This window comes from Natator depressus, chromosome 12 (genome assembly GCF_965152275.1).
Source record: "Natator depressus isolate rNatDep1 chromosome 12, rNatDep2.hap1, whole genome shotgun sequence".
In the NCBI taxonomy this organism is placed as follows: domain Eukaryota; kingdom Metazoa; phylum Chordata; order Testudines; family Cheloniidae; genus Natator; species Natator depressus.
In genome coordinates this window covers 16,999,888-17,025,909 of record NC_134245.1, presented here as the reverse complement: position 1 = coordinate 17,025,909, position 26,022 = coordinate 16,999,888, and the positions used below count along the sequence as shown (strand labels likewise).

Below are 26,022 nucleotides of genomic sequence, written 5' to 3'. Positions count from 1 at the left end.
CTGTACGTCACAGGAGGGAAGATACATGTATTAATGCTCAAGGCCCTCACATACTACAGTGTTAGCAGCCAGATAATGACATAGGAGGAACTAAATGGGCTACAATCACTTCAGAGGACCTGTGACAGCAGTTTAGTTACTGACATAAGAACTTTGAAACCCATACCTAGTCAGAAACAAAAAACCCACAGAAGTTAGGGTAAGAGTTGATTAAACAATAAATCTCACACACACACACAATTTAGTTTGAACAACAGTTTGAGTTATCTGGCAACTGGTTCCTAATTCAGGATGGTTTAGCTATTACTAGCTATTACTAGAAGCAAAAAAGTAGCAATAAGATTGCATAATGCAAATTAAAATAAATTAGCATGCTTTGCAGCACTGTGCTTAATCTGCAGTAAAGACAGGACTATTTTCCTAGTGTGCGTTGGGGACTGTACTTTGTAGCAGCTCTGCTGAACTGAGACTTATAGGTGGGTCCTTAGTTAAGTAGTTAAATAAATGCATTTGTTGAAACAAGTGAATTTTGACACAGCCGGCCAATTAAATTCTTTCTACTATGAGAAGAAAATTGCACTAGAAGTTAGTTTTATAAGCTGCTAATTGATCAAATGCTCTACTAAAGAATCTACAGTGAAAATACTCAAGAGTGGCGATAAATAGGGTAATGAAACAACAACAAAAATAGATTCTACGTTAGTTAGTGCTGCTTTAGCTGGATGTGTTAAGACTTGAAAATCTTGCATCCATAAAATGATTAAGAAAAACAACATATACAACTGCCAAAATTATATGAAAGTAAGAACTCTCCAGGTTAATTCCTATTCTTAGGAAGGTACACCAATATACAAAAGGTCATATTTTTGTCTGAAACGTTAAAGAAGTCTTTTCAGTTCTTTTAACTTGTTTGTCCGAAGTTTAGTTACTGAGCTAGCTGATTGTTTTTGTGTATTGCCATTTTCCCTTTTTGTTTGTGTGAGATGAAGGTGAGATGAAAAGGAAACCCACAATAGAAAAAAAACAAAATTTAAGGGGCTAGTATTGTAATTTTGAACTTTGCACTATAAGTGGGTAACTGGGTGCTAAACTATTTTTGGCAAGTTAGTTTTTTGTGACAACTAAAAAATTACATGTCAGTTGGAACTATACTTCATGTTTCAGTAGAATGACTGCACACAATTCTTTTTAAAAACATTTTACAAAACATAACTGTATGGCTCTAAATTAACAAATTAAATCTGTTTGTGTGGAACTACATGTAAATTAAGGTAGTTCTCAACATTAATTTACTTAATTGCATCTGGGAGAGCACAATTAGTAGAGCAATTTCCTTAATCCTTTCATATCTTGTCATTAAACTTCAAGTTACAATAGAAATGGATAGACTAACATTCCAACACTTTGAAGACATAAGATAGCAAGGCATAATATAGTAATACACAAGATCTCATTTTAAAATATTTCAAAAATATTAGAAGTCAGCTAAGCAAGTGACATACTGAATAAAGGTTGATATATGGTCAATGTGTCTTCATCTTTACTCAAGGAAGATGCAAGGAGAATAGAGGCAACACTTCTGTATTTTTTTTATATATTATATATATATATATATATATAAAAATAAATCCCAACAACTCATGGACTTTTCACATTTAGAAAGAAAGAAAGAAAGAAAGAGAAAGAGAAAGAGAAAGAGAAAGAGAAAAAGAGAAAGAAAAAAAGAAAGAATTCTATCCAACCCTACCAAACACAAGCACTGAAATGAAGTCTGACTGGGTCTGCTTATCCTTCAAAAATAATCATATGGAAGAGTCAGGTAAAACGTAACCACAAAAGAATGAGTGCTGAGTTGTGTAAAACAAATAGTTTATTTTGTGACCATATCTATTTAAACAACTTCTAATTTATAAGACCATGAATCTACAACACTGACCTTCCACAAATACCAATTTTGTTTGAACAGAAGAGCGCCCTGAAATTTTAAAAAGTTCCCATAGGAATGTGTATAACAGAAAATGAGATACATTTAAGTTTGTCTGGGTGTACGGACACTAGCAATATAAGTTTATCATGCTCTCTGCTGTCTTGGAAGAGGGATGCCACCATCATGTTTAGTGTATTCCATTATTAGTCATGGTGTCTGTGATGTCGTCTCAGTTAAGCAAAGGCTTTGGTTTAGCTGCCCGTTGGTGTTGCACAGGTTTAACATGAACAGCTGTGACAAAGAAAAATAAATAGTAAGGCAGCTGTTTTACAGAAAAATGCCCCGCCCTTTCCCTCCCCCATAACTAGCTAGATGTACCACACTCACTGAGGACTCCTCATCCTCTTTCACTGGCAAAAGGCTAACAGCTACCTCCACTTTAGAAAGTTCTGTAATGCCCATCTCTGCAGTACTGTAAAGAACTTTATTCCTCTATAACTTTCCCACTACTGCCTTCAGATTTAAGACCAATTGTCCACAGCCTTGGAGTCATCTCAGACTCCGTGCCACTGAAAGCCCAAATAGCAGCCAAAGACGACTTCTTCCATCAGAAGAGATTGCACCCCCAACCTTTTGACCATAGGTATGGCCACAGTGATCAATAGAGTGCAAAACACAGTGACCACCATGCTTCATTATTGCAGTTCCTATCTATGAACAAAACCACCACTCAATGAAAAGGCTCCAACATATGCTTGAATAATAAGAATATAGCAGGTAGGGATATACTACTGACCACCTGACCAGGATGGTGATAGTAACTGTAAAATGCTCAGGGAGATTAGAGAGGCTATAAAAATAAAAAACTCAATAATAATGGGGGATTTCAACTATCCCCATATTGCCTGGGTACATGTCACCTCAGGACGGGATGCAGAGATAAAGTTTAACACCTTAAAAGACTACTTCTTGAAGCAGCTAGTCCTGGAACCCACAAGAGAAGAGGCAATTTTTGATTTAGTCCTAAGTGGAGCACAGGACCTGGTCCAAGAGTTGAACATAGCTGAACCACTTGGTAATAGTGACCATAACAAAGAAATTTAATGTCCTTGTAGTCGGGAAAACACCACAGCATCCCAACACAGTAGCATTTAATTTCAAAAAGGAGAATTACACAAAAATGAGGAAGTTAGTTAAACAGAAATTAAAAGGTAGTGCCATAAGTGAAATCCCTGCAAGCTGCACGGAAACGTTTTAAAGACACCACAGTAGAGGCTCAACTTAAATGTTTCCCAGCTTCTGGCAAACAGAGGCTTGGGACACCATCCCCGCCCATCCTGGCCAATAGCCTTTGATGGACCTATCCTCCATGAATTTATTTAGTTCTTATTTGAACTCTGTTATAGTCTTGGCCTTCACAACATCCTCTGGCAAGGTGTTCCACAGGTTGACGATGCGCTGTGTGAAGAAATACTTCCTTTTGTTTGTTTTAAACCTGCTGCCTACTCATTTCATTTGGTGACCCCTAGTTCTTGTGTTATTTACTCCCTCCACACCAGTCATGATTTTATAGACCTCTATTATATCCCCCGTTGGTCATCTCTTTTTCAAGCTGAACAGTCCCCCTCTTATTAATCTCTCCTCATATGGAAGCTGTTCCATACCCCTAATCATTTTTGTTGCCCTTTTCTGTACCTTTTCCCAATTCCAATATATCTTTTTTGAGATGGGGCGACCAGATCTGCACACAGTATTCAAGATGTGGGCATACCATGGATTTATACAGAGGCAATATTGTATTTTCTGTCTTACTAGCTATCCTTTCCTAATGACTCCCAATGTTCTGTTAGCTTCTTTGACTACGGCTGCACATTGAGTGGATGTTTTCAAAAAACTATCCACAATGACTCCCATATCTCTTTCTTTAGTGGTAAGAGCTAATTTTATATGTATAGAAGGGCTGTCAAGAGATTAAAAAAATTAGTTGTGATTAATCGCGCTGTTAAACAATAGAAATCCATTTATTTAAATATTTTTGGGTGTTTTCTACATTTTCAAATATATTGATTTCAGTTACAACACAGAATATAACGTGTACAGTGCTCACTTGATATTTATTTTTGATTACAAATATTTGCACTGTAAAAAAAGATAGTATTTTTCAATTCACCGAATGCAAGTACTGTAGTGCAATCTCTATCATGAAAGTTGAACTTACAAATGTAGAATTATGTACAAAAGAATAACTGCATTCAACAATAAAACAAAATCCACTCAGTCCTATTTCAGCCAATCGCTCAGACAAACAAGTTTGGTTACAATTTGCAGGTGATAATGCTACCTGCTTCTTGTTTACAATGTCACCTGAAAATGAGAACAGGTGTTCGCGTGGCACTGTTGCCGGCGTTGCAAGATATTTACGTGCCAAATGCACTTAAGATTCATATGTCCCTTCATGCTTCAACTGCCATTCCAGGGGACATGCATCCATGCTGATGATGGGTTCTGCTCGATAACGATCCAAAGCAGAACGGACCAACGCATGTTCATTTTCATCATCTGAGTCAGATGCCAACAGCAGAAGGTTGATTTTCTTGTTTGGTAATCCGGGGTCTGTAGTTCCCGCATCCGAGTGTTTCTCTTTTAAGACTTCTGAAAGCATGTGCCACTTCTCGTCCCGATCAGATTTTTGGAAGGCACTTCAGATTCTTAAACGTTGGGTCGAGTGCTGTAGCTATTTTTAGAAATCTCAAATGGGTACCTTCTTTGCGTTTTGTCAAATTCGCTGTGAAAGCGTTCTTAAAACGAACTGTGCTGGGTCATCATCCGAGACTGCTATAACATGAAATATATGGCAGAATCTGGGTAAAACAACAGGAGACATACAATTCTCCCCCAAAGAGTTCAGTCAAAAAAATGTGTTAATTAAATTTGTAACGAGTATCATCAGCATGGAAGCATGTCCTCTGGAATGGTGGCCAAAGCATGAAGGAGCATACAAATGTTTAGCATAACTGGCACATAAATACCTTGCAATGCTGGCTACAAAAGTGCCATGTGAACGCCTGTTCTCACTTCCAGGTGACACTGTAAATAAGAAGCAGGCAGCATTATCTCCAGTAAATGTAGCCAGACTTGTTTGTCTTAGTGATTGGCTGAACAAGAAGTAGGACTGAGTGGACTTGCAGGCTCTAAAGTTTTACATGGTTTTGTTACTGACTGCAGTTATGTAACAAAAAACAAAACAAAACAAAAATCTACATTTGTAAGTTACACTTTCACGCTAAAGAGATTGCACTACAGTACTTGCATGAGATGAATTGAAAAATACTATTTCTTTTTCATCATTTTTACAGTGCAAATATTTGTAACCAAAAAATATAAAGTGAGCACTGTACACTTCGTATTCTGTGTTGTAACAGAAATCAATATATTTGAAAGTGTAGAAAAACATGCAAAAATATTTAATAAATTTCAATTGGTATTCTATTGTTTAACAGTGCAATTAATTGCAATTAATTTTTTTAATCGCAATTAACTTTTTTGAGTTAATCGCGTGAGTTAACTGCGATTAATCGACAGCCCTAATGTGTAGTTAGGATTATGTTTTCCTATGTGGATTACTTTGCATTTATCAGCACTGAATTTCATCTACCACTTTGTTGCCCAGTCACTCTGTTTTGTGAGATCCCTTTGTAACTCTTTGCGGTCTGCTTTGGACTTACCTATTTTGAGTAGTTTTCTATCATCTGCAAATTTTGCCACCTCACTGTTCACTCCCTTTTCCAGATCATTTATGAATATGTTGAACAATACTGGTCCCAGTATAGAGCTCGAGGGAAACTGCTATTTACCTCTCTCCATTCTGAGAGCTGACCATTTATTCCTACCCTTTGTTTCCTATCTTTTAACCAGTTACCAATCCATGAGAGGACCTTCCCTCTTATCCCATGACAGCTTACTTTGCTTAAGAGCCTTTGGTGAGGGACCTTGTCAAAGGCTTCCTGAAAATCAAAGTACACTATATCCACTGGATTGACCTTGTCCACACGCTTGTTGACCCCCCTCAAAGAATTCTAGTAGATTGGTGAGGCATGATTTCCCTTTACAAAAAATGATGTTGACTCTGCCCAACAAATGGTGTTCGTCTATGTATCTACAGGTTTCAGAGTAGCAGCCGTGTTAGTCTGTACTCGCAAAAAGAAAAGGAGTACTTGTGTGGCACCTTAGAGACGAACAAATTTATTTGAGCATAAGCTTTCGTGAGCTACATGCTCAAATAAATGTGTTAGTCTCCAAGGTGCCACAAGTACTCCTTTTCTTTTTGCGAATACAGACTAACACGGCTGCTACTCTGAAACCTGTCATTATGCAAGGCACTGACTTTAACCGTATGGAATGGAAATTTATCAACTTCATGAAAAGGAATGCATCCGATGAAGTGAGCTGTAGCTCACGAAAGCTTATGCTTAAATAAATTTGTTAGTCTCTAAGGTGCCACAAGTACTCCTTTTCTATCTATGCATCAACAATAATTCTGTTCTTAACTAGATTCAACCAATTTTCTCAGTACTGAAGTAACGCTTACCGGCCTGTAATTGCCACGATTGCCTCTGGAGCCTTTTTTTAAAAATTGGCATCACACTAGCTATCCTCCAGTCATCTGGTACAGAAGCTGATTTAAATGATAGGTTACATACCACAGTTAAATGTGAAATTGCAGAACTACTGAGTTCCTTCAGAACTCTTGGGTGAACAAACAATAAGTCACTAGGATCAGATGGTAATTTATCAATTTGTTCCAAAACCTCCTCTAATGACACCTCAATCTGGGACAATTCCCATCTGAAAAGAATAGCGCAAGTGTGGGAATCTCCCTCACATCCTCAGCCATGAAGAATTAATTTAGTTTCTTGGCAATGGTCTTATCTTCTTTGACTGCTCCTTTAGCATCTTGATTGTCCAATGGCCCCACTAGCTGTTACTTTTTGAGTCTTTGGCTAGCTGTTCTTCAAAATTCTTTTTTGGCCTTCCTAATTATATTTTTTACACTTCACTTGCCAGAGTTTATGCTCCTTTCTATTTTCCTCAGTATGATTTAACTTCCACTTTTTAAAGGATGCCTTTTTGCCTCTAACTGCTTTTGTTGCTTTGTTGTTTAGCCACAGTGGCATTTTTTTGGTCTTACTATGTTTTTTTAATTTGGGGTACACATTTAAATTGAGCCTCTATTATGGGGTCTTTAAAAAGTTTCCATGCAGCTTGCAGAGTTTTCACTTTTGGCACTGTACCTTTTAATTTGTGTTTATCTAACCTCTTCATTTTTGTGTAGCTCCCCTTTCTGAAATTAAATCCTACCGTGGTAGGCTGCTGCGATGTTCCCCTCTCATCCCCCAGATGTCAACATTTTTTATGTTATAGTCACTATTACCAAGCGGTTCAGCAATATTCACCTCTTGGACCTCATCCTGTGCTCCAGTTAGCATTTTGCATAGAGTATAGTACATAAACAAATAGAAACGTTTTTGTATTAAAACATCCTGGTTACTTGGAGACAGTGTAATTAGTACAAGGGTTTTCTGATTCTATGTGTTGCTTTCACACTAATTGCAAAAAGAAAAGGAGTACCTGTGGCACCTTAGAGACTAACAAATTTATTTGAGCGTAAGCTTTCGTGAGCTACAGCTCACTTCATTGGATGCATTCATTATACATAAAGCAAACATATCCCTCGTTAGCAGATTAGCCTTTTTTAAGGAAGATTATTGCATTTTTTCATTGGAAATTTCAAAGCTTTTTAGTTAGGAGAGAAATCTGGCTGGCTAGCATCAGAAAGTTTTTAGCTACAAGTGTTGCATCTACTACAGTAGATATTAAATAGATATTCAGAAAGACAGCAAAGTAGCTAGTCTCAAAATATTACATATTCTAAGAATCTACAAAGCTTTCCCATCCTCACCTGGTGTTGGCAAAAGTCCAGGTTTCTCTCCAAGTAGTGGTCGTTTTGCAGGCTGATGGGGTGAATATCCTAGAAGACCAGGTCTTTTAGCAGGCGCTGCTAGAAGAGGTGGAGGTTTACCCTTTGCACCGGACATCCCTGTTTGGAAATTAGGGTAATTTTTTTATTTTATTTTTAATAAAAAGAACATTTAATTTGTTTGAGCAGGATACTCACATTAATATTTAAACAAACATTGATTTTAATTATAACCATATCTGGAAACATTCAACTTGTAAATGCTGCTCCACTACCTGCAGTTTCTATAAAAAGTAGCATTTCCGACACCAGCAACTCTACTAGCATCATTCAGATTTTGCTAAGTCTTCAACCGATGCCAGTAAGAGCATTACTCTATAAAAGATCTAACACTACAGAAGTAAAATCCTTCCAAGCTATTTAACACTACACCTACATGCAGGCATGCATATTGGAAAGTTTTACATCTCTACCACAAAGTACAGTTTTCCGCTGCATTAGTGGTGACCTGTAAATGTTTACACGACAAGACAGACTGACACAAATTAAATTAATAAAATGACCTAGTTAGTAAAGGAAGATTGATAAAGACAGTAAGTAAAAACAGGACTAAATTACTATGTTACAATTCATGTCAAATATATTTGACAAAAGACCTAGGCAGACCCAATAATGACTAATTTAAGACAGCACAGCAGGACACCAGTTGTGATGCAAATCTGTGTCTAGTACACCTCTACCCCGATATAACGCGGTCCTCAGGAGCCAAAAAAATCCTACCACGTTATAGGTGAAACCATGTTATATCCAACTTGCTATGGAGGTCCAGGTAGGGAAGGCTGTGCCTCCCTAAACAGCCTGGCCCCGTCCCTATCCAACCCCCACCTACTTCCCGCCCCCTGACTGACCCCTCAGAACCCCCGGCCCATCCAACCCCTCCTGCTCCATGTCCCCTGACTGCCCCCCAAGACCCTCTGCCCCTTATCCAACCCCCCGGCCCCGGCCCAGCCCCCTTAACATGCCGCTCAGAGAAGCGTGTCAGAGCCAGACACGCTGCCGCCATAGGCACCGACTCTGGGGCTGAAGCACCCACCGGCAGCTCCCCTCCCCAGCTCACCTCCGCTCTGCCTCCTCCCCTGAGCATGCTGCTGCTTCTTCCCCGTCCCTTTCTTCCTCCAAGGCTTGCCACGAATCAGCTGTTTGGCGTGGCAAGCCTGGGAGGGAGGGACGGGGGAAAGGCAGATCACTCCCACAGATCTTGGGAGACAGACTAGTCCTCGCTTACAGACAGCCCCCTAACCTGAAGCAAATACTCACCAGCAACCACACACCAAAAACACTAACCCAGGAACCTATCCTTGCAACAAAGCCCAATGCCAACTCTGTCCACATATTTATTCAAGTGACACCATCATAGGAGCTAATCACATTAGCCACACCAGCAGGGGCTTGTTCACCTACACATCTACCAATGTGATATATGCCATCGTGTGCCAGCAATGCCCCTCTGCCATGTACATTGGCCAAACCGGACAGTCTCTACGCAAAAGAATAAAATGGACACAAATCTGACATTAGGAATCATAAAACATTCAAAAACCAGTAAAAGAACACTTCAGCCTCTCTGCCCACTCAGTTAAAGATTTAAGGGTGGCAATTTTGCAACAGAAAAGCTTCAAAAACAGACTCCACTGAGAAACTGCTGAGCTTGAATTAATATGCAAACTAGATACCATTAACTTGGGTTTGAATAGAGACTGGGAGTGGCTGGGTCATTACACATATTGAATCTACTTCCTTAAGTTAAGTATCCTTACACCTTCTTGTCAACTGTCTAAATGGGCCAACTTGATCATCACTACAAAAGTTTTTTTTCTCCTGCTGATAATAGTTCATCTTAACTAATTAGCCTCTCACAGTTTGTATGGTAACTTCCAACTTATCTGTGTGTGTGCACGTGTGTGTGTATAGATATCTACCTACCTACCTACATGTTCCATTCTATGCATCCGATGAAGTGGGCTGTAGCCCACGAAAGCTTATGCTCTAATAAATTTGTTAGTCTCTAAGGTGCCACAAGTACTCCTGTTCTTTTTGAGGATACAGAGTAACATGGCTGCTACTCTGAAATCTGTCAGTATGGCTAAAGTCATCCAACTTTTTTTTTTTTTTTTAATTTAATACAAAATTACTAAATTCAATATAAACTCCCATGGGTTCAGCTTCTGTTGCTACAGTTTCAAGCTCAAAGTGAAAATCACCTCTGATGCTTTTCTCAAATTTGGAGAATCCAGGAACACAAGACGACCATGGATAGTGACCACAGACACAATCACAAGTACAAAGTTTTATCTGTACTACAAGTTTTATTAAACCAATAAGTGGAAGCTATAATTACCCATGCATATATAAATCCTGCAAAACCCATGCAATGACTAAGACCGGAGTCATATTCACATCCTCAGATATTCTAGAGTCCGATGGACCTCTCAACAGATGATCATCGACAGAGGGATGGTTCCTGCTGGATCTTCCCACTTTTACCCAACCAGGAAATATCTTTTATATTGTTGTTCTGACCACATGTAACACTCTATGCATATGCATGAGCGTTTCAACCCTCTTTTCCCTTATCTGTACTTCCATACCCCATGAATACTGGGTGGCTTATTTTTCATAGGTTATTTCTTAGTTCATTTTATTCTCATTAGCATCTACACACAACGTGTAACCTGTGGTCAGGACATGACATTCCATGATGTTTCAGTCAGGTGTCTCGTGGTCATGGACAATACATTGCAGTCTATTCCAGTTTTCTGTAACATCACCTAGTGCAGAGGTGGGCAAACTATGGCCCGTGGGACCGTCCTGCCCGACCCCTAAGCTCCTGGCCCAGGAGGCTAGCCCCTGGCCCCTCCCCTACTGTTCCCCCTCCCCCGCAGCCATGCCGCCGCGCAGGGAGCACTCTGGTGCGCCACTCCTGCCGAGCAGCACGGCTTGCGCCCACCCACCTCCCAGGCTTTCTAATAAGCCAGTTCTGCCTCTGAGTGGCATGGTAAGGGGGTGGGGGTTGGATAGGGCGTGGGAGTCCCAGGGGGCCTGTCGGGGGTGGGGGTGTGGATACGGGTGGGGCAGTCAGGGGACAGGGAGCGGGGGTTGGATAGAGGGTGGGGTCCCGGGAGGGGGCAGTCAGGGGACAAGGAGCAGGGGGGGTTGGATGGGTTCGGGGCTCTGAGGGGGGCAGTCAGGGGGCAGGAAGTGGGAGGAGGCGGGGGCCAGGCTGTTTGGGGAGGCACAGCCTTCCCTACCTGGCCCTCCATACAGTTTCACAACCCCGATGTGGCCCTTGGGCCAAAAAGATTGCCCACCCTTGACCTAGTGGCACATCTTTTGCAGTAATCTTGTGACCTTACTGGCATAGGGTTTCTCCTAGGTCAGCCACTCATGTCAAGCATTCTTAAGCCTATGGCCTAATATGGTGCAGCTTAAATCTTACAAGCCTCAGCCTGAAGGCCTTTCATTCCAGCCATGCTTTACTTATATACCCAATACACACTCATCACTCCTAAATACTTGTCAGTCTTACACTTCCATAATCCAATGATTTAAATCTATTTAGCATGCACTGATTATATATGAAATAGCACATGAATTGAGCATAAAAACAAAACACAATGATACATGGATGATAAAATAAACTAATTGGCTACGCTATTATTGAACCACCACTCTAAATATTTACAAATGACTGATATTTTTGGGATCCACATCCCCTCACTTGGTTATACTTCCTGTAACTCTGATTATAATATTTCTATTACATTTTTGTGAGCAAATCTATTAAAGTGAATGATCAAATCAGTCATGAAAAAAATCAAGGTAGTAAAATAGTTTTAAATATAAAATTTGACATAGGAGGAAGTTAAATTGTTACTAACCTGGTGTTGGAAGAAGAGCTCCCGATGGCCTATCACCCAACAATGCAGGTTTACCTGGAGGAAGGGGTGACTGGCCTAAAAGAACATTCCTGTTGGGTGTCGGCAGAAGGGGTGGAGGTTTACTTAAGGTATGGGTGGCAGTGCTTGTACTTGGCATCACGTTTGCTTGATACAGTGTGTCTTCAACTTCAGTTGAAGGATCAGTTTGTTCAACAAGGGCTAGTTTAACAGAATAACAACAACAACCACCAACAACAAAGTAAGTAACTCTTAAGAGTACATCATTACAAAGACTGCGTGACCTATAATGATAAGATTACTTCTAATTATTAAACCCCTTAACCTAGAGGTTCAAGAAGTTTCTATAGGGCTGCTCCTAGGGATCAAGAGAACACCAGAATCTCTTTCCAAAATACACGTATTCTGCAACTTATGCAAATTTGTTGGTTTGTTTTATCTGTTTAAGTTGTTCTGCTGAATTTCTCTTGAATACTTTGAAAATATATATATATATATAAAATGGTTGAATTAATGATTTTTATTAAAGCAGATGTGAAATTCTGCATAATGGTTCCTTCTAAGTGACTTTAATTTAGAGTGGTTTTATATGTGTATCTATTATCAAAACTTAAATGCGTGTCAGTGTTAACAGAAGAGCTACAAAAATTTACTTGTAACAGTGAATCTCATGGGAGAGCGATTGCCATGGGGGGCTTGGAGATAAATATGAAGTGTTTGATGTGTGACCATTTCTATGGGGAATATGTATCTGATTTTAGGATAGATATACATGTGCTTTAATATACATTGACATTTACATGTGGACTTTTGACCTTTATCATTTATATTTGTAGACTATTTATGTGTAATGTACCTGAGAGCTGGTTTTGTAACTCAGGTCGATTTAAAAAAATGTTTACAGTTGTGTTTTGGGGAAAAAAGCATGAATACCTTCAAGCTCATCTTTCCTGGTCTTCAGGTAGTCACTTATTGAGTTCAACTCCTCACGATATAAATATTTTCCCTCACTTAACAGAAAGAGGAGATGTCTAATGCCTAGAGGCACACTGTAACTCCCACAGAGCTCCCGTTCTAGGTAGTCATCCGCCAGATCAGCTGCTTTGTGTGAAATTTCGGCACGCTCCTGCTGCTCACGCTCAGCAAAAATTTTCCCAAATGCTTTAACTACCAGAGCCAATGCATCTTCCATGGGCATATTACGGTGTACTACAGAGAAGAGAGATAGCTTGCTTTATCAGTCTTGTGTTCCCATCTACTTGACACATTTACAAAAAGACAAAAAACAGAGCTGTTAAGTCTGTGTTTAATTCAACTGAATAAAATGTAAAAGGTTTCTGTTTCAGTGTTAACATGGTTACCCTGTCATTACAAAAGTTAGTCTGATTCAGCCCAGCTACGTGCAATGTTACTTAACTACAAGTTACATTTTAAAAGTTTCCCCAATTAAAAGATACAGGTCACTTGTCATCTTAATTTAAGTTTGGGCTAAAAAGATTCCTGGTTTCACATTTGAACAGTTATGCACACATCTGATTGAAATAAGAGGAAAAGTAGGATTAGCATAGACTTTTTTCTTAAATTCAGAACATATTTTATCTGAATGGGAGAACAGGACAGTTAGGTATTTTTCATTTAAAAAGAAAGTGCCTTTTTAATAATGACTAGAACAGCTACATTCTTGTTAAGGTGAAAGATGGGAAATCTGAGGTTAAAGTTTTAGAAAACTGAAGACTTAAAATAGATGGATTTTAATTTGATCCATCTATGTAGCAGTAAGATAAGAATGTGAACTGTAATCATGTTGTTATTTATATATAATGCCCTACTATTACTTACTATGCTTGACAGCTTTTGATGACTATTTCATGCCATTTAGGAAACAGAAATTCAGGGCAGATGGATTTGTGTTTTGTGAATTACTGGAAATTAATTCAATGAAGTATTTACAAATTGTCACATCTTAACTAGGTCAGGTTGTGTTACCAAGAGGTGTAATATGTCAGTATTTAATATTTTAACATGTTCAAAGAAAATTAAATTGCAGTTTTGAATGGGGACTATTTTAAGTGACATTTCTACATGAAGCTAAACTTACTTTTGATAGACTCATGAAGCATGATTACGGTGCAAGAGGAAAGTGCTACATTTGACTGTTCAACAAGAATACAAAATGGGGAACCATCATTTTTAACTTCTTGGAGGGCGCGTGTGAGACCCAACTCAGATGTAAGGTATATCATTTCCACCACAAGGCCATGATCCTGCAACCGATGGCCTATGACTGTTGCATATTCCCTTAAAGAAAAAAAAGAGGCTGGTTATTTTACAAATAAAAGTCTGTGTCACTGTTAGTTGTTGCCATGCTGTAGTTCATGTTTTGTATGCTCTAAGTTACAGGTAACAATTCTAGTTATGTGAAGTGTAAGAAACAATTTTCTTTCCACAAATGGCATGTTCCTTAAATCAGACAAGCTCTTTTAGATGACAGAATGGAGATTTTTTTTAAAAAAACATATACTGTACCAACTATTTTAGAAAATATTTGTCTTAAGGTTCAACTGTTTGGAAATCTGATCCCTGCATATATGGGAATTTTTTATTGAGGATCCCTGTGTGGTCATGTATTAAGTGCTATTTTTGGAAAGTATGGATATATATTAATACATTAATGATTGAAACTATTTATATTTAGCATTTTATTTATTCTAATTCATCATCTATGTATCATCACTGATATAGTCAATTAAATGTATTCAATTAAAACTTGACTTCTTTTCTCTTTCCACAACAGTATAAACTGTTATGACTAGCATTAGTGTAAGCCTTTTAGTTACATCAACTAGTTGGCTTTTTAAAAATAAATGTGTGAAGATAAAGAAAGGGCATTGAGAATTAGCTTTAAAGGGTATTTATGCTCAGCAAATGTATAGCACACATCATACTACACGTACATTGCTCCCTATGTAACTTCTAAGTCTTATCTGCTTATTTTACAGTTGAAAGTTTATTAGTATCAACACTAGAGAATCAATATAGATAGGGAAAAGCAAGCCCTGTTCATTTCAGCTTCCTAATCAGAACTGTTAGCTAACAGCCAATAACTATATTATTATATACCCAAGACAGAAATACAGATAACTTTGTGTACCGCATGGTACTTACTGTTTTGGCAGTTAGGAAGATGCTGCTTTAACATGTAAATTAAATATATTTGATGTGAAAGCCAGCGAAGGAAAATGGAGATCAAGATGTCAACTTTACACACAATTACTTCTAACTGTATCAACTTTAGAAGTCTATTTTTACACACTGCTTAGAGAATTGAGTATGATCACTGCACTTCAGGCAACTCAACCAACCAGGCTCAGTTGTTCCTTCAGACAAAGCTATAGCAATGGCAGTGTTTTCACCATGATTGCAAGTCTCTCTACCACTGAATACAGAACAGACATTTCATAGAGCACTGACCCCTGACATCGTGCTATCCTGGGTACTGACAGAGGATTTGCCAACTGCATTTGAAGTGATCACCCACCATAACATCTTTCAGATGGTGCCACGAATTAAGAGATTAGCAAAATCTCTAGTGTAATCCAAGTAACATCTGAATAACAAAAGACTAATATGTCAGATGGAGGGAGGAAAGAAAGGGGATTCAGGTATAGTATTTACAGCACCAGAATTCAGCATTCGAAGGAGAGCAGCAATATCAGCACTGCTGTAGACTGATGAGTTTGTTGATTCCCTTACTAGAAGTTGTGTAAGATTCTAAAAAGTATGGTTTATTATCTACAAGTTTCCATGTAGTTAACCCATTTTAAAATAGCATATTGGTAATTAATTTTGTATTGGACACTAAATATAAAACATTCATTTAGTTATGGAAATGTAGGAGGAGGCAAGAGAGAAAGGAAACAAACAGAATTTAAGTGGTGATATTGAACATTAACTAAATATTGGGACGCTAAAGTTAAGCTTTCTTGCACCAATCCTCCTTGCCCTCAAATAAATCCTATGACAAATGTATCAATGGATTGTCAAGATCTCCATATTGAAGCTGATCCTGGTCATCTCCAGGAGATGGACAATTATGATATGAAAGTTAATAGTTCTATAATAACCAAGAAGAAAGTTCTTTGTACTCTGCCTCATTTAACTCTCTTGTTTTGCCATATATGTAATTTCATGATGTTTCAAGCCTTTACTTTGTATTTGTTAGAAAATGACATTGAATGCTTTAAATAGACAATGTAAGGTCTTGCTATGAAGACTTCATTACTCATAAGGATTAATCTGGAAGAAAACCAAGTTACCTAAGAGGAAAAAAAAACTAGAAAGTTTGTTTTAGGTTTAAAAGGATGTTACACTTAAAATTGTCAGAATTTTTTTTTTAATTTCTTTTGCTATAAGCACCATTTAACATGACTAAAAGATTAGAGAATAAAACCTGAGTTTGCACATTTGATAGTGCCTTGTACATAGACAGTTTCCCTTTTGTTTATGTGGATCTTTCATTTGGCAGCCGCAGAGAAAAACATTTTTTAAGTTAGGAAAATATGTAAAGTATTAAAAATTGTCAAGGTGACTCAAGAGAAGTGTAGGATCTGAACCTACTTTTAACATTATTTTATATTGATTAGATTTCATGGTTGCTAAGAAGATTCTCCTATTAAATGCTAAAATGTAAAGAAAAAAATTAAGAGTTGAGTCAGAGTTAATTTGCTTTAGAAGTAACTTTTTAAAAGTTCCTCCGTGTGCCCCCATGCACACTTAATATGCTCAGTGGCTTAGGAGATGCAAAACAATTTAAAATACTTTAGAAAAGACTAAATAGAACTATGTTAAGGAACTTCAGAGAGGAAAAAGTAGGCTTAACATTCAATTATTACCTACATCCTCAGCTCTGAGAGAACAGTATCATTAACTGAACGTCTTAACTGGAAACCTTAAACACCTAATTTTTAAATTAGAGACCTACGTTTGTTCCTTGCTGATGGCCACAATGATACAGTCAGAAGGTCTCTCTTTATCGTACTCTTTCTGTATCTGCTGGTAAAACTGTAGGTATAGCTTCTCCCTACGATCATCCCTGGTATAGTCATCATCTAAAATCAAAGAACAAATTGATTAAAAGGTAACAGTGACTGCAAACGAGCATCGGCACTTCAGGTGTCTTTTCCACTCAGTTAAGTATTGTGGAATCAGAGAAGTCCACTAAAAAGTGCACTGTGAAACTAGTAAAAATGTATTTGTCTTGGACACATAGCAAGACAGACATGACACAAGGAATGTGATTTAACTAGGCAGCAATTTTATTGACTCATCTGGGAATTATCCAGTAATAACTAATCCTATGCATGTCACCTTCCTCCCTAAATCTGTTCTACCTGGTGGAAAAGGGTCTTCAGACCCCACTCCAAACCTGATCCCAGCCCATTGTTAGCCCACTGCCCACCCCTCATATTAGAGCTAAAATGCTGGGGCGGAAGGGTTGGTTCCTCACTGTACGAGACATTCGGAGGCCCAACCCTGTTCCCCCATCTTCTTTAGAAGATGCCTTCCCTTAAATCCACTTCCAACTCTGGTTCATCAAGACACCAGACCTCTATTAAAAAAGTACTTCCAATGGAAGCATGCAACCAGGAGGTGACACCAATTAGCTTGGCTACCTCCCCACATCCCTAACCAGGCTCCCACATGTTAACAACTCCTTCCCTAACATTGGCCAAAAATATACTCAGTCCCTGTCAGAGTCTTCCCTGAATAGCCCAGGTAACTCAACAGATTTTTACAAATTTAATCACTTCCTGATTTACATATTTTCTGGCCTCATGAACACGTGGAGGCCTAGTGGCTCTCTGCCATAATCTCTGATGCAATATTTCAAACCAGATTACAGTTACCCATAGGAAAAGGTCCTGATTCTGCCCTGTCTCTTTGCCCTAGTTGTTAAGTTAACCCCCTTACAAGATCCCAAATTGTTTTCACCTTGGTACATAATAATCGTTTCAGGTGGCTACCAAAGGGTGTAAGCAGATATCAGCTAATCGCAGAGCATGCTCCTCCTTCTGTGCAATCATCCCCTCACCAAGGCCTAATATTGTGAATCTTCTGGGCAACTGGCTGCCCACTTCTGGGCCCAATGAACAATATTGTGCCCACAGATCTAATAATTATCTCTTGTCACCTGCTCCCTTGATCCAGAAAACTAGGTATGCAGCAAAACATAGCAAATTCACACCCCTAGTCTCTAATTCTCAACTGGAGGCCTCACATGCACTGAGTATTATGACATCAACCAATTGTATCCCTCAAGCCCCTATTACCAGTTGCACTGCAGAAGTTGCTGCCCTGATCCTGAAAGAATGGCACCCAAATTCACTGCAGGGAACCCTGATAGCGTAAGCCTCTTTTATAAGACTGCCACAAACTGGAATTTTCTTGAGAAACTCCTGTCAACAGGAAGAAAGAGTGGCCCAGCATTAACCAGCCTCAGCAATACGTAGGTTCTTAATGCTCTGACTGGGCAAGTCCCTGCCTTCCCAAACTCTTGCAGTACTATAGACTCCCCTTCCCCTCCCTGATCCATTGACATCATCAGAGTCAAAATGACTGATCGTTCCCCCAATATAAGTCCCTAAATTCCAAAACTCTACCTGAAATACCCCCTTGATGATCTAGGCACGAGCTCATTGACTAAATTTTTTAAAAAAGCCCATTAAGACAGCTGCCTTGTTCAAGTCTGCATACTGGCTCTATTAACATACCTGATAAACTCCCACCAGATCCCAAAGAATCTGAATAATGATGGCTTGTCAGGGATCTTCTATAAGGCCTGTGGGATGAGACCACCCATCTAACAGCCTCCTAACTAAAACCCGCCACAAGTCTCCAGAAAACCCAACATCCTGCTACAAAAGGTGATGCTGATAAACAACTGAAACAGTCATTGATGCCAGCCCACAGTGTATCAGACACCACGCACTTCAGGAACTGGCCGAATCTCGGGCAAGCCGACCCCAAAACTGAGTCAATTCCCTAAAACCCTAAACTTTTATGGGGCTGCTGATCTCTGCATTAATCCAAGCACAGTAATGAGCCAAGGTTCCAAAAGGCCAGTGACATCTGCTCAGGCTCCTTGTCAGCGCCTGGTGCCAAATCTTGAAATCCATCCACCTGCAATCGAGACAGCATGGGCTATGCCATTATTAATCCCAGGCACATGTTAGCAGTAAAAAAGATTTAGCAAGTTAAGCACTGCAGGACAAGTGCCCTCACCAACCTTGTAACTCAGAGTGACCTGGAGGAGTGGGTGTTAGTATGTACCAGTGCCATGTTGTCACTATAGAATTTCACTTGTTTGTGAGCTCCTCTCCTCCAGATCATCACTGCAACTAAAATGGGGGGAAAAAACCCAGTAATGTTATGTCCTTTACTATCTCCCAGAGTATATGATCACTAGGCATCTCCAAGCACACCACCTGCCCTGGTAAAGGCCCCAAACCTGGTGTCCCCAATGCATGAGTGAACTTTCAGGTCTGTCTCTACCCCAGCTAGGCATCTAGGAGACACTCCTCTCTCCAAAAAAGTAACTCAATTAAAGTGATTTAGGAACTGAGCTGTTCCCATGCCCATAAATTCACCTTCATTTTTTTACTCATATTTATAAAATGGTTGGGCCTAGCTATCCCTGACATGTCAGCTGATGGCATGCAAAACTAAGAAGGCAAACAACAGCCTGCGGTTCATGCAGTGTAATCTACTTGGCTGCTCTGTCCTCCTTAATCCCAATAATTCTCCAAGTTTATGCACAGAAAGTCTAGAGATGTCAGTCTCTATATCTAACTTGATCCCCTTTTTTTTTCTGCTAGCAGTAATCATAGGCACTGGTTAAGAGGAGATCAACAAGCTGGCACACTTTAGAATCTGCCCTGCCCATAAACAAGAAGGCATCCTGGTAGTCTGCTATTTGCTGTAAACCCAATTCCCATATCACTGACCTCCACCTTTGGGCTGAGCCCACTATTGAGCATCCCACTGCTACGGCCTTGTCAAAATAAAAGCCGACCGACCAAATAAAACCCCACAGGTCTGAAATCTGAGGGGGTTTACTGGTAGCATCAAAAAGCCAACCTGATGTTACATTTCACTAAAATTGCCCTGGGGCTGCAAGTCCTCACCATGTTCACAATGGTACCAAAAGACGAGTAACATACTGAACATAATTCCCGGTCTATTGCATCATACATGGAGCGTCCAATACTCCTTGATGCCTTTTTGGGGCCCAAACCCGAAGGAGAAACCTGCAGGTCAGTCATAGGTCAGTGCATGAATAGCCCTGTAATTCTGTTAGAAACAGTTTCTTGTTAAATCTTGCCCCTTATTATGTCTCAAACCTTCTACAGATGTCAAATTTTGAGACGTGTGAATTCCAACTCCTTCATATGGTATCCCAAATCCTACTACAAACTCCTCCCAAAAATATTCCCCAACTGTCTTGTTAGGGTAATCCCAGGGAAACACCCAAAGCACCTTGACATGGAGATAAAGCTCCTTCCTCCATTCCTGCTAGTTGGTCCTGTGTGTGGGGATAGAGGGAGCATCTGACTGATCCCTCCTTCTACTGGTCTGGAACTTTCCACAAATGCTGTGGCAAATGAGTGCCCCGTGAACACCGAAACACTTCTGGCATGTGATTTTTTATCTGCAGAAGTTCCAAAAACATCCACCTTCACTGAAGTCCCAGCATACTTTACTGCAAGAATCAGATCTCTGGTTAGCCTGCTGTGGAAACAATAAACTGCTGTTGGTATGTATGAACGGCACTGACCAAGCCAGGATCATCTGCTCTAACCAGAGGTCATTATCAGCCCTGTCTCACTCATTTGTGGACATGTTGCATGCAGCCTGTAACTTAAATTCCTTGTCTTAATGGGCCCATGCTATACCCCCAACTGTATTGCAGACCCAATAGAATATGTACATATATTTGTACAAGGCTGAGCTTCTCTGGATATTTGCCAGACATCACCCCAGCACATATCAAAAAGGCAGGTTGTCAGTTTTCCCAGGTTCAAGCCACCCTTTGATACCTCGCATTCTCAGTGTCCCTCTTATTCCTCCACACTCTACCTTCCATCATTGCTTCCCTGTACAATGAGAATATTTCTGTGGGTTTTTTTTAAGTGGCTTTGAGAAGGTGCACCCCCAACTGGAGATGCATTCCTGTACAAGCCTGTCTTATTTTCACCTGGAAGACAAAAAACTGACAGCTGCAGTGGAACCCGCCACAGAACCTGCTCCCCACCACCCTGTGATGTACTCATCTCTATGGCCCTGCCACCTACCCCTACATTGCAAGCCTAAGTGAGATTCAGCACCTGCATTCCTACCCCTCCTTGATTGGTAGCTCTTACCCTGCTGATGGGACCAGAATCGATTTGGCTGCTGCCATTACCCCAAACCGGAGCCCATGTTAGGCGTGCAGCGGTTCCCATGCTAGATTCCCCAACAGAAGTTAAGGGATAAGGAGAACAAACTTCTGTAACTTGAGGACCAGAGAATCCACAATGGTGTTTAAGTTTGGCCACCTGGCTGGAAGAGTAATTTCACCTGCAGCCTGTACCCCAGACTGCCTGGAGAACCCAGGGCAAGTGGGTTAGAACCCTCTGTGGAAGCCCACCCAGTCTCGCCAAGAGGAGCTCCAGGGGTATCCTCCAGGGGAGAGGCTTCCTCCATTGTCCCCGTGGAAAAATCTGCTGCCCGTCTAGGTCCCCGATTCTGTCCCCGGGGGAAGGGGCATGGCCCTCCACACCGTACTGTTCTGTTCCGCCCCCTACCCCACCTGTCCGGGTGCATCTTCCAAAGTACATGCCCACTGCACTCCCCAGAGCCCAAACTCACCCACTACTGGCAAAGGAGATACCCCTGCCGGGGGGACCACACTTGCAGCCCTTGCTGTTCTCCACGTCTCTCGGGAGCAAGGGGCGGTTGGGCCAACTTCCACTGCTGAGGATTCATGCTCCGGATCCTGTCGCCTGGAAGAACCTGGCTGCTGGGCTGCCACTGCTGCCTCTTGTCTTCCGGGTATCCCTGGGATCTCATGCAGACTGGGACCTGCTGGGACCACCGCCGTCAACTTGATGTATCTCGGGACTCCCTCACTCCAGGAGGCACCCCATGCTCCCATTCTGCTGGACTACTTCCCTGCTAGCATCTAAGCTATTGCTTTGAGTGTGTAATGATGTCCCAGCCAGGAGGAAAAGGCTTGGATGCATAGGAGTCCCTGGGCTTCTACTGTGCTGCTCAGACCAGACAATCGTCCAGGATAAACCCAATCATTCCTTCCAAATCAGAGAGGAAGCTGACTTCCCACAGGGCGTGGGAGACCCTTAAAGAAGCGTGTAGAGTGCTGGCCTGTCTCCCCAGCCAGGAAGGACTGACACCATAACTAGCGTGTGATTCAGGCCCTTTTCTCAGGCTTCAGCTTTATTTTTCCCACATAAACTAACACAATACTTCAACTATCCCTTCTTCTCAATGCAAGGTCTTTTGGAGAGGCCTACTGATTCCCCACACAATTTTTTCCCCCAGCCATTTGCCAGAGTCATCCTGCTCCAGGGCCTGCCAAAGGCGCCAACCTGCTTCCTGCAGCTCTCCCACATGACCCAGAAACTTCTTACCAGAGCCTCCCTGCTCCGGGCCTGCTACTGAGTCACCTGCTGGCTTTTACAGTAACCTGATCCCTCGCTGATCAACCACAGGTGAGGTTGGGCCCCAAGTTCCCTTAAGGGCCAAGTACCCTGTGATAAAACCACCGAGTTCCTCTTTCTCCTGCAGACCCACACAAAGGCTGCAGGGGGTATAGTCTAACAAAGGAATATCAGTTAGTTACAAATTCTTACCTTTTTGGGAATACTGGTATCTCTCATAGTAATCTTCATTTCCTGGTGAATAGTCATATTGTTGTCCAAATAGTTCTTCAAAACTAAGGAGGAAATAATATTTAGATGAAAAAAATATATTCAAAACATGATACCAGACCAATTCATACAGATATCCACACAAACTAGGAAGATAAAGGTTTTAAACAGTTGTAGTGTAAAAGTTATCGACATCGAGTTTCAGAATAGATTACTTTAAGCCATGGAGAGGTCAGAAATGTCAATCTTTCCATACTTAAAGACTAAACTAATTTTCCATTAAAAAGCATTTGACCTCCCAAGTAGCTTCACTAAAACTAAAGTACATTTAAAAGAAAAAGATTATACAATGATCTATAAAGCCCTGAAAGTTCTTGGATCTGAGTGCTAGAGTTCAGTCAAGTCTGGTGGAGGCATTTCCGTTCTCTGCTCCAGAGACTGAACTCTGAGATCAATGGCAGGGCATCTTCAACGGACAGCTCTCGCCTCCAAAATTCACCGAAAATTCATATCGAAATGGTCTTATTTTAACTATATTTTAAAACAGCTGTAGTGTGCCCATGTGCTATAGCATTAGATACCATGAACAAACTAGGTGTTTAAAAAAAGCCCAACAACTATTTAGGAAGTTTTAACAGATATACAAATCCTTGTCATGTAAATATCAGACAAAACCATAGTCATTACAAAAGTGAGCTTGTTTATAGACAGAAGTATTTTCCTACAGACACATGGGTTGTTCACAAAGGCTTTAAATAATTTACATAGTTATCCTATTGAAAAGTCTTACCTATTCAGGTCTTCGAAGTCCTTTGAATAACCATCTTGGGGAGAATAAGGACTTTTCTGGTATGGTCTGTAAGGATTTATGCTAAAAGAGGTAAGAAATATGAGATTAGGTATGTTCGGTCAAAAGAGCTTTTGCATGGCTACAATGAAAAAGCTTAAGTTTTACATAATGGTACTCTAAAGTACTTAATGGACTTTCCAAATTCCTTTTAGTTTTGGTTTTAAAACAAATGTCATTATAAAACTATCTGCTTAATTCCAGGGCTGCAGTATTATGGTGAAGCAAAACATATCTTCCTTTCAGTCAAAGGAAGACAAAACATTCCCAAAAACTTTCCTTCACAAATCTTGGGCATCTGTAAGCCAGTGACACTTTCATATTTCCTTGTAAGGTTTTGCCTGCATTGAGCTAGGTATACATTGCAAGCTAGGGGTGCGATTCCTCTGCTCCTCACACATACTTACACTAGCTCTCATCAAGATAGCTCAAGTATAAACAGCAGTGCAGCCACAGTAACACTGGTAATGGCCATGGAGGCATGGCTGAGCCGGGCCGAGTATGCACCCACCTGAAACCAGCTCAGCCATGCCTCCATGGCCGCTATCAGCGCTAACGCAGCTGCACGGTTATTTGTACTTGCGCTATCTCAATGAGAGCTAGCATGTGTGTAGGAGCAGGGGAAAATCACATCCCTAGCTTGAAGAGTAGACATAGTCTTAGAAAAATGCCTTCTAACATAAAACAAGGCAGCTACATTTTGTTTACAGCCAGCTTCTGCTGATGTTTTGTTCTTCCTTTTAATGAAATGTTGATGTCATACCAGCTGTCATGAAGTTTTGCAATCACCGATGAGACATTTTAGGGCAAGTGACATTTACATTCTGCTTACACCACCTCTATCTGAAGCTTTGGATGATCTATCATTTTCCCCTGAACCTACAGTTGCTAGTGAGTGTAAAGTCTGAAGCACATGCTGTTAAGCACAAGTTAACACAACTGATTTTGGATCTTGCAGTTACGACTTAACTGATTTGTTGTCCATAAGATGTGGTAAAATCTAAGTATATAAATGTAATTTAAGCAAGGCTTTTGAATGGTAGTAAACTTTAGTTTACCTATGATTTTAAGCATTTAATTTGCTTTAAGAATACAATCCTATACACTGGTTCATTTTGTTCTGCAAGAGAAGCCTATGCTACCAAAGCCAAATATATTTTCACACAAAGGTCACAGGTGAGTGCTTCACTTTCTTATTCTTGATATTTATATTATGGTGGTAGCCAGAGGCACCAGTGAGGATTAGGGTTCAAGAGTGCTACATGTTGTACAAACTGTTAGACAAGGTTCCTGCCCCAAAAGAGCTTACAATCTACGACAAGCAACACAAAAAGAGTGGGGGAACAGGGAGACAAACATACTGTTTTAGTTGTCTTGATGTAGAGACACCCTGAATTTGCATACAAATTAAGGACAGAAAATGAGTTTAGTTTATGTATTACATAATTAGTTTATGTATTACAGTTAGGACCTTTTTCTGCACTGGCAAGAGGATTGACTAAAAGCCCTAATAGAACTTGATCTCTAACTTCTATAATATTTCAGTTCTACTTCATCAGAAAGAAGAGCAAGATAGAATTTGACATATAGAAAGGACTGAACACACAGAAAGGATCACAAGAGTTATCTGGGAAAATGTTCCTACTCTGAGGTGAATAGGGGAAGGCTAGTATGAGAAACCTAAGTCACGAATAGAACTAGTGCCTGGGGATTTGGTAAGGATCACATAGGCTTGGTACAGTTTGTTTTGTGAAGGTAGTGCCAAATATGATGTCCATAGGATAAAAGGAATAAGCAGATGGCTCAGCCTGAACAAGTCAAAAGCAAGTTGCTTTGAATGAAACACAGGCTGACTAGGATGATGTCCAAAACCAAAATCAGTAGCCACAAAGAAAAACAGCACGATATTTGGATGCCAACCAACCAATAGGAGAAGAGAGAATTTGTCTTAACTTTGCCTTGTCAAGAGATCAGGAATCTTGCAACACCAGTAGAGAGCCAGCTTCACTTGAAATAAACACTGTAGTTGACTTAAGTTATTCATATTTTCAACTATGTTGTCAAAGTTACAAATATTTTATCACCTGAAAAATGGAACTGATAGCTATTCATGATAATTAGAAAACTGCTTTGGAAATCCTAGCACATCAAAAACTATTCAGGAACTAACTATATATAAACTGGATGCGCCTAATGCTTCGTTGCATGCCTGGCCCTACCTTGTCAATGTGCCTATCTATCACAAGATAAACGGTCCCAGCAGCAAGTAATACAGATTACCACATTGCTCAAGAACAGAAGTGCTAACATCTAGAGAGACGTCAGCCATTTGAAATGGACGGAGATCCTGCAACACTATCCTGTTGCACTTTCAGCCATCTCTACCAGTA

General features: G+C 40.2%; 1 protein-coding gene across 8 annotated transcripts in view; it reads right to left on the bottom strand.

The window, feature by feature from the left end:
- Window positions 1-1,864: 1,864 nt before the first annotated feature.
- LOC141996537 (uncharacterized) overlaps window positions 1,865-26,022 on the bottom strand; it is a 33,460-nt gene continuing 9,302 nt past the window's right edge. For 4 of the 8 annotated variants that reach the window (XM_074968630.1, XM_074968634.1, XM_074968636.1 and 1 more), the window contains 9 exons: window positions 23,576-23,656; window positions 22,768-22,850; window positions 21,767-21,982; window positions 16,842-16,968; window positions 13,959-14,158; window positions 12,794-13,069; window positions 11,843-12,061; window positions 7,887-8,024; window positions 1,867-2,218 (listed from right to left, as the gene is read on the bottom strand). In XM_074968630.1, the coding sequence (XP_074824731.1) occupies window positions 2,157-2,218; window positions 7,887-8,024; window positions 11,843-12,061; window positions 12,794-13,069; window positions 13,959-14,158; window positions 16,842-16,968; window positions 21,767-21,982; window positions 22,768-22,850; window positions 23,576-23,656 (1,402 nt within the window). In that variant the 3' untranslated portion in view covers window positions 1,867-2,156. Of the gene's footprint in view, window positions 2,219-7,886; window positions 8,025-11,842; window positions 12,062-12,793; window positions 13,070-13,958; window positions 14,159-16,841; window positions 16,969-21,766; window positions 21,983-22,767; window positions 22,851-23,575; window positions 23,657-26,022 lie in introns of all 8 variants that reach the window. The other 4 variants (XM_074968631.1, XM_074968632.1, XM_074968633.1 and 1 more) reach the window with 3 other exon arrangements.